We start from the raw sequence: 12,239 nt of genomic DNA on the forward strand, positions 1-12,239 counted from the left end.
GTCAGCACCAGGGCCCTTCGCTACTCACAGGGAGTGTGGAGAGTGTTTGCCTTGCGGGGTCCATCCACATCGCTGTTTCGGGTGGGGCTATGTACCAAACTGCCCGTGTGACTGTGGGCAAGCCAGTCCCTGAGAGGGCACTGGGTGCTCCCTGATGCCGGAACGTGTTGCTGTGTTTTCAGTGAGTGGGGAGAAAGTGCGCCTGAGAGACATCTTGAGCAAAAAGCAAGGTAATTGCAGCTGCACTATCCCCAGGCTTCTGCCTCTGCCACTCTCTGGAAGCTTACTCTGCAGAGCCGCTGAAGCGTTTTGAAAGCTGCATCAGCTTGCATCCCCCCCTGTGGCTCCTACCAGACTTGCAGTAAATGACAAAGTCCCATCGCATGTCCACAAGACCCCACGTGATGTGACCTTGTTACCACTCCACTAACCTGATGCCTTGAGGGGCTCTCACGGAGCCCTCAGTTCCTCTCTCTGCAGAGACCCTAAGGATCCTCCGGCTCCACTGCCAGGAGAAGGACAGCGAGGCGCAGAGGTGAGCGTTCTGCCGTGCACTGCGGTCGGTAAAGGGAGGGAGAGAAGCGTCTTAGCCCGCAGCTCTCGTGCTCTCCTGTCAAATGAGCGTCTTCTCACCTTGGGTCCCAAAGTCTTATTTCGGGTGCGCTCGCTCACAGGGATAATCTTTCTTTTGCTACAATACCAACTAAACCCCATGCACTGCCTTTTACTCTTTCACAGGCTTCTTGTCTATTCTCTCACCTGCCAATCTGTCCCTAAAGGCATTGAGTCAAACACCTGTCCACTCAGCCTCTCACCAGCCAGCCATTATCCTTCCGTCCACCCACCTATTTGTGCCTCCATCTCTCTACTGCCTGGATGCTTACTTAGCTCAGCTTGTAGCCAGAGGCACCAAGCCCTGGCACGCTAAGACTGGGACTGTTTGGGGAACTCAGAGGAGATTCATACATGTGTGTGCTTCCGCACTTGACCATGTCTGTGTGATCTCCCTGATCCTCACAAAGATATTTCCAGGGGGCATGTGCTCACATCCCTCCACAAAGCTAGAGAGAGGGACGCCCACCTGGAGGGTAGAACAGATCTCAGGAGGAGGGAGCAGCCCCACCGCAGCGCCCTTCTGGGGTGACATGCAGGGAACATGTCTGAGGGCTGCCTTGCCTCTTCGCAGGAAGCAGACCCTGCTACAGGAATGCAAGGAGCGGATTTCTGTCCTAAACTCCCAGATTGAGGAAGAGAAGAGCAAACAGAGACAGCTGAGGTACAGCCCAGCGCCAGAGGCCTGGTGGGGACAGGGCGTAGGGGTCTGGAATGGGTTGTAAGTGTGGGGGATGTCAGGGATGGGGGTCAGAAGAGGAACTGACTGAGCTAATGGTCAGGGTGGTAAAGGGGCTTCAAACAGAGAAAAGAGCATGGGCAGCCCACTGAGGACTGTGCATGAAGACCCCTGGCCCGGGCCAGGTTGGGAGGGGTCTCAACCCATAACCCCTCATCCTGTGTGGTCGGCTCCCAGGTTGGATTTCGAGGAACAGCTGGAAGAGCTGATGGGCCAGCACAAGGACCTCTGGGAGTTCCATGTGAGTCACCCAAAGCCCCATCTTCCTTGGCAGAACCAGGCCCAAAATTCAGGGTCACCTGCCACATGCAGTACCTTAGCAAGCCCTGGTGGCCATACGTGAAAATCGCCTTCAGCCAGCGCCTCAGCACCACCCTCGCTGCCACCCATGTTCTCCTTGTCGCTGGTCCTGCCCCCCATCCCCGTTTCCTTCCCAGAGCCCTTTATGGCCGAGAGGAATCTTAATGAACCAAGGAGGGGCCATCCATCAAGGACATCCATGGATATGTTTGGGAATGGCACAAGCACAGCAGGGGGTGGGGGAACAGTGTTTGCCACCAAGGGATCCCACCTTCAAACCAGAAAAGTGACAGAGAGAATGGATATCAGACAGAAGGGCTCAGTGAGGGGCCATGAAGAGCGAAGAGGAGGAGCCACCATGCAGGCTGGTAACTGATTCTCCAGAAAGCTCTGAGCATGATCTGCAATAAATCCTTGCTCCAGGGCTGCTTTCAAAGCTTGGAAAATTCCTGACCCTCTCCAGCCCAGCCCCACAGGTATCTGGAGAGAAACAGTTCCAGGCAAAGGCCCTGAGGCCGGACTGTGCCTGGCATGCTTGGAGGGCCAGAGGAGCAGAAGGTCTGGTGTGCTGAGTAAAGTCTAGATCCAAGTAGACTTCTCTGAGATGAGTAGGGGGAAGCAGAAGTGTGCATGGGCCCCCCTTCTACCCCTCAGAGGCCAGAGCAGCTGACCCAGGAGATTGGCGCCCTGGAAAGCAGCAAGGAGCAGTTGCTCAAGGAAGGTGAGACTGGGGAGGCCCTGGTGGGCACACCTGCCCCACTCCGCTGTCACGCCCCCACCCACCCCCAACACCCAACTGTCCCTTCCTGCTGCAGAGAAACTGGTGGAGGCAAAGCTCGAGGATGTGAAGCATCGTCTGTGCTCCCAGTTTGGGGCCAAGGGCTGCTCTGCCATCACTGAGGGGCTCTTCCTGCGCAGCAAGGAGGCAGCAGCTGCAGTGTAAGACAAGGACAGGGTGGGGGAGTGGGGTGGAGGAAGGGCATGCCAGCAATGATGGCCCCACCCAGGCATCTGTTTGAGGAGGAGAACAGAAGGGCCCAGGAGCTCCTAGAGGACACGGCCCAGCACCACGAGCAGCTGCAGGAGAAGTGCAAGCAGCTGCAGCACAAGAGGCAACGGTGGGCACAGAGCCCCGCCCCCAGCCCACAAAGGGAGTCTGTCTCCTATGTCTGTCTCCTGGTCTCTTCATGCCAGCTTATCCCTCCTCCTCCTCCCCTCCCCCTCTCCACTCTCCTGTCAACCCCTTTCCTTCCAGGCTGAAGGAGGAGCTGGAAAAGCTTGGAGCCACTGCCCAAGCCCAGGGCAAGCAAGAGGATGGGGCCAGCCCAGAAGAAGCTGTGAGCCCTGGAATCAAGTGGCAGGGAGCAAAAAGCTTGTGAAAGAAACGGGGGGTGGGGGGGCAGGAAGGCAAGGAGGGGGTCTGAGGAGTCCTCAGAGAATGGTCTTCAGGGAAGGGCACTCCCACAGGGATGCAGCCAAGGCAAAGGTGTAGAAGGTGGCAATGGTGGGGCGGGAAGGTGCAGGCCCTGGGGAGTGTGTGGGTACAGGGATGCCTGGAGACTTGCATCTTAGACCCTGACCTCCCACAGGCCAATCCGAAGCCCCTCGGAGTCAGCAAGGAAAAGCACCCAGAGCTGCCCACTGAGCAGGGCCTGATATCAAACTAGGCGAGGAGTCCCCACCCTGCCCTGGAGCTTACGCCCTGGGCTTTAGGAAATAAAGGCGCTATTTCTGCACAACTGCCTCAGCTGAGTCTATACTAGGGGGTGGGGGTTGGTGGGCCCAAGACCCCTGGCCCCTGAGAGGGGGTGAAGCCTTGGCCATACTCTGCCTCTTGGCCTCAGCAAGTGCTCAGATGCTTCCCTAACTTATAGTTTCTGGTTTGCTCATCTCTAGGGCCCACTGGTCTGGGTCCCCAGGCAGAAGGATGCAGGCCTGAGACCCTCAGATGATAGGCCCAGGGGTTCTGAGAGCACCCCTGTGATGGTTTCCTCTGGGTCTTACTCAAGTTTGGACTACGCAGAATTCCAGAAATCCCAACAACAAGGACCAAGGTGCCAGAGACCTCGGCCCGTCAGTTACATGCCCCACAGCCAGCCCTGACTGGCTGAAGAAAAGAAATGTAGTTGGAGGCTGCGCATAGTCTGTGCTTCCGTGGGCACAAATATATATGTAACTGAGACTCTTGTTATGAAAATATAACCCTAGGACTCCCCAGTGTGCTCAGAGCTGACCACAAGGGCTGTTGTTGTTTCCAGTCCCTCCGGCATTGACCCACTTCAGGGCGGTGCTGGGAGTCAGAGCCTGTGCTCCTGGGTCAAGACTTCCTGAATTAAGTGCAAGGAGATTCCTTGCCTTGAAAGGCTTCCACACTCAGGACAGTGAGTGGGAGGGGGGAGGTTGGAAAGGGTCCCGCGCAGGCCCCACACTGAACCTCACTGTCTCCATGAAGGAGGAGGAGTATGTCTCGCTCAGGCAACTCGGTCTCCAGCTGAGAGGGGGATCACCCATGCTGATGCTGTCCCTGGGCTGGCACTGCTTTATCCACTCCTGAGCCTCATGAAATCAATACCTTCACCTGAATGAAGTGGAAACAGCACTTGTAAAAACTGCAATACAGCTGCGTTGATTTACTTTCTATAATGGCCAGACCCGGCGATGTGACCACCCTCGGGTCCAGCAATTATAGAAAGTAATACCTACATTTGCAGAGACAGCAAGCCAGGCACGGGACTGCATGAGGAAAAGCCAACAGCCGGGATTGAGCCCTGGGCAGGATGGGATTTTCCCCGTGGTGGCTGCAAGGTGGGCCCTCGGGGAGAACAAGGTCTTGGAGGAGAGCGAGCAGCTAGGGGCACAGCCTGGAAGGGGCTGGGCACCAGAGGACTCCAGCTCTTTTGGGAAGGTCGTCCCTGGTCAGAGCCCATGTGTGGGAACCACAGCTGCCCAGCCCTGCCTGGTCCACTCCAGGCCACTCACTCAGGGAGAACAGGCTCTGTGGGACAGGAAGAGTGTGAGTCATCCTGGCTCCTGGTTCTAACCCCGTCCTATGCTCCGGGGTGCAGAGGGAAGCTTGTGCCCTCAACAAGGCCAGGCTGGGCCAGGGCTGGTGGAGTACAGGGGGAAAAGTCACAGACTCAGCTCCGTGCAGCCCATGACCCTGGCTGACACCCTCACCCACATCCCAGGCCTGTACAATACCCCCTACTGCCTTGCAAACCCTCCCAGGACCCTGCTCAGACCACCCAGGCCCCCAGGGCAGGACAGGACGCGGCTCAGGTGCAGGCTCCTGGAGGGGCCAGGCTCCTTTGAAAGCGTCTGACCTACTTACAGACCAAACCACACTGCTGAGTCTCCCATCCTACTGATCTGCCGCACAGATAGGTCACAGACGAGCAGAGGCTAGAGGTCCCGGGGGCTCTACCACTTCAAACTGAAGCAGAAGACAGAGCCCAGCAACTTTGGTATCATTTTTTCCACTTAAAATAGGTCAGGGTAAAACCAAATTTGTCTTTTCAGAAGCATCAGTAAAAAAACTAGAGAAGATTGTACAAAAGGCAGGGCTGCGAGAGGAGCTCACTGTGAGTGCAGGACATGCCCCGGACCACCTCCTGTCACCATGCAAAACGTCCACATTTTCATGACAAACAGGAAACTCCCACCTGGTGGAAAAGGACATGTGGTGTGAACTGTCTTCCCCAGGCTGGTGATTTCTCCATTAACTGCTGCCCTTTAAGCCAGTCTGTCTCCTTGGGTGACACTGAGGTACTGGGAGCAGGTGACCCCACCCAGACGTGAAGGCACAGAGAAGACCTGGCAACTGGAGCCTCAGGGACAGTGAGAGCTGGCTGCTCTGTGAAGGGCTTTGCCCAGGACGGATCACAGGCCCAGTCCCTGCAGAGAAGATGGGACTTATTGTAAACAGACGCTCTTTTAGACTGTTTAAAAATTTACCTAAATATTGAATGCACCTTCGTACTGAGAGTTCTGTGAGGCTCACCCCCAGTTTTCCTTATAACTGGCACCTGATATCAGTGTGGATATTTGTTCCTATTAATCAACGAATATTGATATGTTACTATCAACTGAAGTCCTCAGTTGATTCAGATGGCCCTAGATTTACCTACTGGACTTTCTCTGCCTCAGGACCCCACCCAGGACAGCACGTGACATTTAGGGTCCTGTTAGCCCACAGTTTCTCAGACTTTCCTTGGTTCTGATGACCTTGTGACCAAATGCAGGTCTGGTTGCCCGCACTATGGAAGCTGATACTTGAGAGGCAGGGCCTGGTTTAGTCACCTGGCTCCACGTCGTCCCAGCTCCACGGTTGAAAGTCAGCAAATCTCCTGGAGCTACGATGACTGGAGGTCGGGGTCTGTGTCTTTTGAAGTCAGTTCCTAGGGTTCTTACACAAACACGCTGTTCATCTACAAGCCACATACTAGTCGGAAGCAACACGTACAGAAATGACATCAAAAGAATGGCGGGGCGGGGTGCAATTCCCCACTGTTACCCTTTTTCACTGTCACAACCTTGACAGTTTTGAGACGTGCTGGCAGCTGCTTTGCAGAGTGTACTTCTGTTGGGGTTTGCCTGGGTTTTTCTTATGACCAAATGGGGTGATGGGCTTGGGGAGGAACCACAAAGGGAGGGGCCGGCCTCACCCTGTTGCATCGGGGGTCGTGCTGTTCTGCTCTTGAGGACTGAGTCTGAGGACAGTCTTCATGGGCAGGCTCCCCCTCCCCATGCCTCAGTGGGGTCCTGGCGGTGAGCTCATCACGGCGGGCCCCTTCCCCTGATTCGTCAGAGGCCCAGTGTCTGTTCACAAGATGCCCAACACACAGGACTTGGGTCCTAATACGCACAAGGAAAATCTGTCAAATTAACTTGATGGCCAAGTTCAGAGAAAGGACATACAGAGATTAGTCATCACAAAGGCACCAAAGAAGAAGCCACTGTTAATTTAAAGTGGTTCTTAATCGAATAAATAATCACTGGTCCCAAGCTTCGTAATGTCCTTCAAGTCAGTCCATCACCACATGTTTGCAATATTTGACAAATAAGTATCTATTTCATGTGACAGTGAATACAATAGTTTCAACAACCCAAGATTTGACCAATTCTTCTAACTTATGTAGATGCACTATAACCCTCAGCTAGATCTGATTTTTCTAATTAACACGCCACACGTTCTTAAAGGGATGATGTTGATACATAAAAAGTCAGTGATCAGGGGTCCCTGCCACATAGCATACTTGTAACATATAAGCCTTGACATATGTGCCCATTGGTTGCAACAATCTGCTGAGCACCTGCCATGTGAGTAGAACTGTCCCAGGCCTGTGAGGTTTCTCAAAACTGTGCAGGTATCTCTCCATGGAGGTTTCTAGACCCACAGGCAACAGGGAGCCCAACAGCAAGGACCAGCTTCCTGAATTCAAACTTTCTAAAAAGCTATAGTAATGGAGACAGCTCAGTGTTGGCATCAGGATAGATGGACGAGTCCCTGGAATGTGACTGGGAGCACCGAGATGAACCCCTGTAACTCTGGCCAGATGAGGTCTGACAGGTCTAACAGATCACTCAAGCAGGAAAGGACAGTCTTTTCAACAAGTGGTGCTGATGCAGCTGGACGTCCACATGCAAAAGGACAAAGCTGGACTTGTACCTCACACCACACACAAGAATTAACTAAAAAAGGTCAAATCCTTAAAATTGAAAATATAAACCACCTAGAAGAAAACATAGGGTTCTATCATCATGACTTCAGATTCGGCGATGGAGTCTTAGATGTCACCCAGTACTGGAAACCAAAGAAAACAAATTAAGTGGACTTCAAAATTTAAAACTTTATGTGTGAAAAGGTATTATGAAATTGAAATGACAACCCACCAAATGGGAGAAAATATTGGTAAACCATATATCTGATAAGGGACTTGTACCCAGAATTTAAAAAAACAAAACAAAAACTCTTACTATTGAATAATGAAAAGGTAAATGACTCAATTTAAAAGTGGGTGAAGGGTCTGAATGGAAATCTCTCCCAAGAAGAAGTACAAATGGTCATTCAGCACATGAATAGATGTTTGACATCGCTACCCATTAAGGGAGAGCAAGTCTAAACCACACGAGGTGCCTGACTCCTGGTCAGGATGGCAGACTTGGAAACGCCATGCTCGCCTCCTCCCGGGACCACCTCAAAATTACAGCTCACCTGCAGAACGCCCTCACTGAGAGCCACCTGGGATCCAGTTCAATAGAAGTCATACAACTAAGGACTCTCACAAGAAGCCACGGGGGGACTGGTAGGAGGGGCAGAGACTCCAGACAGACTGGTCCCACACCCACGTGTGGTGAGTAAAAATCAGGAGAGATATTTCGGCTTCAGAAGTCCCCCCTGAGGAGGGAGGGGTCCCAGCCTCACACTGGGTTTCCCAGCCCAGGGCTCCAGTGCTGGGAAGAGAAGTCCCCACAACTTCTGGCTGCAAAACCCCACGGGACAGAGGCTCAGTGGGACGAGGGGCTCTGGAGTCCCAGGGTTTCCTCTGAAAGGGCCCAGGCACTCCAACTTGGACTCACTTGCTCTGAGCTCCAGCACTGGGAGGAAGCTCAAAAGGCTCCAGGGACATATGAGGAGGAACTAAATTGTCTGGCTTCAAGGTGAGGGCTGGAGAGGCAGCTTCCTCCAGACAAGTGCTGGCAGAACCGCTGTTCCTTTGCTGAGCCTTTCCGCAAAGCGTGAGCAGAGGGAACCATAGCGGAGGCTCCACCAACTTGGCTCACCCTGTCTGCCCTGCTCTGGCCATTCCCTGAGGCCCCACCCACTGGCAGGCCCACCCAAGCCACACATACCATACGGCTTAGCTCATGCTTCGGGCTTTCCTGGGGGAGCCCCTACTGTTACAGAACCCCTGGGCTGCTCCAATTGAAAACAAACCCACGGGCTCTTTAGTTAGGGGCCCGATTGCCCGCCGCCAAAATTATAACTCTCAATACCAGAGTTTGGTGAAAAGAAAACGAATTGTTTATTTAACAGTTATATAGATTTAGTTATTTGCGGATTTCCGTTGTTAAGTCTTATGCTCTTTAAAACACCCACAAACACATATCCTTGCCTCCCCCCCTTCCAAACCAGGCTAGTTTTAGGGAAGTCAGAGAAACCGTTTCCCTACTTTCCCAACACAGTTCAGCTTTACCAGCAGCTGCCAATCATTCAATCTGATTGGGGAGGTCCTTTCTGTGCTGTGGTGCCCTCCAGCTCTCAATGCAGAACCACCTGGATTCTCAGCCTCCTTGCAAACTGCCTTCTTCCTGCAAACCGCATGGATCTTCTCTCCTTCTCAAAACTGCATGGCGAGAGCCTCTTAAAGCAGCCTGGAGACCCCTTCTCCAAGCCACATGGAGAAGGCCCCTTCACCAAGCCACGTGGAGGGAGCACACGAGAGCGAGAGAGCGAGAGAGCCCGAGAGCTAGAGTGAGAGCCCGAGTCAGAGCGCCAGAGCGAGAGCCAGAGTGCCAGTGAGAGCCAGAGCCCGAACGAGAGCTTGAGAGAGTCTCAGAGCGAGAGCCAGAGAGAGAGTCTGAGAGAGTCTCCGCTAAAATGTCTGCAGCTGCTTATATATCCCTGACTGCGTCATCTGACGCAGTGGGCGTTGCAAACAGTTCTGACCATTCACAGGTCCTTACGTAGGCTCTGTGTGCTTTCTCCATACTGTCCCCTGGTTCAAGACTCCTCCCATCTGCCTGAGGCTTTGGATGCATTAAAGCCATTTGCATAAGAAAGACAGTAGCCACCAGCCTCAGGCATGTGGAAGCATTTGAAAAGCTGCTTACTTCTCCCCATCCCCCAGCAGCAAACTCTGAGGATTTTTGGACTCCCCTGTTTCTGTAACACTACCACCTGCTAAAAGAAACCTCCAGCCCGAGTGACCAGGAGGAGAAGGCACAGGCAACAAATGGTCACATCAGGAACAGAAGGCACATCGTACGGATGTCAAAGGACAACGGGGCGTCTTATGAAATATTTGATACCAGTAGACTTAAAAACATACACAAAATGGAGACATTCCTTGAAAGATTCAATCTGATGGAGCTCATACAAAAAGAAATAGACCATATGAATAGTCTTATATTCACTAAAAATTGAAATTGTGGTTAAAAACCTTCCCACAAAGAAAAGTCTAGGTCTAGATGACTTCACTGGTAAAATTTAACAAATATTTAAGAATTGATTTATAAAACCAATTCTACACAAACTCTTCCATAAAATGAAACAAGAAAGAATATTGCAAGATGAGTGTTTCCTTGTTTAAAAACCAGAGAGAAACATAAGAAAACTTAATACCAATACCTCTCTTACATTTAGCTGAAAACTTTATTTAAAATTTTCTAAAGTGAACAAAGCTAGCATCTCACCCACTGTGCAGGAGAGCACCCGCTGTGTAATTCCACTTACATAAAATTCAGAAGTGCAAACTACGCAGCACTGACAGAGAGCTGACACTGATCACCTGTGGGCGTGGGAGAGGGACCTACGCAGCGACATGAAAGATTGCTGGGGAATGACGTGAGCCCGTTCTCAAGGCTGCCGGGACAGTGCCATTGACATGTACATTTGTAAAGACGCGTCATGAGCACACTGCAAATACATAAAGTTTAGTGCATGCTAATTCGACCTCGATAAAGCTGTTAAAAGTGAAATAAAAATACTACTTATCAAAACTCTTGGTATGTAACTAAAGCCACACTAAAAGGAAAAGTTATAAATTTACACAGATACATTGAAAAGAAGTGCTGAAAAGAAGGGGTCTAAATATCCCTATCAAAGGGCTACAATAGCCTGGACCCGCGGCCCATTGGCTTGAGCCTCATCCAGCAAACTGAGAGGCTGCAGGTTCGATTTGTGGTCAGGGCACAGGCCTGGGTTGCAGGCTTGGTGCTCCGTCCCTGGTCAGGGCACTTGCAGAAGGCAGCCGGTCACATGGGAGTTTCTGTCCCTCTTTCTCCCTCTCTTCTCCTTTCTCTAAAAGACAAATTTTTTTTAAAAAGCTACAATAAGTAGAAAGAAAAGAATCATACACATCAGAGCGACATAAGTGAAGTAGAAATCAGATGTTCAATTTAAAAAATGAAGAAAGTCAGAAGCACATGTTCTGCATGCTCCTGAAAATGCTGATGAAATGATTCAACCTCTAGCAACACTGATTTAGAACAAAGGGGAGAAGTCAGAAATTGCCAGCATCAAAGTACACATGTAGTAGATACTTAAAAAGTAGTACAAGAAATACTATCAATAATTTTATGTCACTATATTTGAAATTTATATAACATTGCCAATTCATTGATAAAAAAAACTTAAACCAATGATATCACCTAACACAGGAAACTAAAGAACAACATAAACAAACGAACTAAATAGAACAAGGAGCAGAATAGCAGTCAATAGGGGGGAGGGGGCAGGAGAGAAGGGGGAGAAGTAAGGGAAGGGTTTAGTCAAGGAACGTGTGTAAATGACTCATGGACACGGACAACGGGGAGGGATATGATTGCGGGAGAGGGGGTGGGCTGGGGGGGAGCAATGGGGGGAAAATGGGACAACTGTAATTGAAAAACCAAAAAAATAAATAAGTAAGAACTTAAACCAGATCTAAGCAGAAACAGAAAACCTGAATACCCCAATTTAAAAAATGGAATTTGAAAAAAAATTCTCCCTAAAGAAATCTTCAGCCCTGGCTGGTGTGGCTCAGTGGACTGAGCACCGGCCTGAGAACCAAAGGGTCGCCTGTTCGATTCCCAGTCGGGCACAGGCCTGGGTTGTGGGCCAGGTCCCCAGGTGGGGGCGCGTGAGAGGCAGCCACACATTGATGTTTCCCCATCTTTATCCCTCTATTTCCCTCTCTATAAAAATAAATAAATAAAATCTTTTTTAAGAAAAAAGAAAGAAAGCTTCAGGTCCTGATGGCGCCACTGTCAAGTTCTCCCGACCATTTAAAGAAGAAATGAAACCAATGCCAACAACTTTTTGCAGTTATCTCTTTAAAAAAGAAAAGTTCTTAATTTTTCTTAGATCTAAATGATCCTCATACCAAAAAATGAAACGGAAAAGAAAAAAGAAAATTAAACATCAAACTCTCTTCTAAATACTGATCTAATGAAGTGTCACACTGATTCCTGTGATATATAAAAAACAATAATACGTCATGACAAAGTTTAGTTTGTTTAACCCAAAGTTGGTTTAACATTTGAAAGTCAATCAATGATGGAGACGGACAACCGTGTGGTGATTGCTGGGGAAGAGGGGTGTAAGGGGACCAAATGGTAATGGAAAAACAATTACAATAAAGATAGAATAAAACAATTTTTAATTAAAAAGAGGAGTCAATGCATCTCACCATATTGACCATGCAGGAAGGAAATCATATATCATCTTAATAGATGTAGAAAAGCTATTGATTAAAGTCAACACTTCATGATAAAACCTAAAACCCTTAGAAAATTAGTAATAGACTGATACCACTTACTCTGATACATGGCATTTACAAAAACAGGAAATACTGTATGTAATGGTGAGAGGAAACCGGGAGCCCTG

General features: G+C 50.2%; 1 protein-coding gene across 1 annotated transcript; it reads left to right on the forward strand.

Annotated features, from left to right (window-relative positions):
- The first annotated feature begins 365 nt into the window (after nt 1–365).
- LOC150020467 (synaptonemal complex central element protein 1-like) lies at nt 366–3,370 on the forward strand. Its single transcript, XM_090270902.1, has 9 exons — nt 366–381; nt 445–535; nt 1,187–1,276; nt 1,529–1,592; nt 2,306–2,372; nt 2,467–2,590; nt 2,659–2,769; nt 2,907–2,988; nt 3,241–3,370. Exons 1-9 carry the CDS (start codon nt 366–368, stop codon nt 3,316–3,318), a joined length of 723 nt encoding a protein of 240 aa, XP_090127028.1. The 3' UTR covers nt 3,319–3,370.
- The last annotated feature ends 8,869 nt before the right edge of the window (nt 3,371–12,239 follow it).

This window comes from Furipterus horrens, unplaced genomic scaffold (genome assembly GCF_987537825.1).
Source record: "Furipterus horrens unplaced genomic scaffold, mFurHor1.1.pri manual_scaffold_1, whole genome shotgun sequence".
NCBI classification, from domain to species: Eukaryota; Metazoa; Chordata; class Mammalia; order Chiroptera; family Furipteridae; genus Furipterus; species Furipterus horrens.

Excerpts from the sequence above, each read along its gene's own strand:
- LOC150020467 (XM_090270902.1), top strand. Across the intron at positions 1,277-1,528 it reads AGCAAACAGAGACAGCTGAG|GTTGGATTTCGAGGAACAGC; the intron begins GTACAGCCCAGC and ends GTCGGCTCCCAG. Across the intron at positions 2,989-3,240 it reads GGGCCAGCCCAGAAGAAGCT|GCCAATCCGAAGCCCCTCGG; the intron begins GTGAGCCCTGGA and ends GACCTCCCACAG.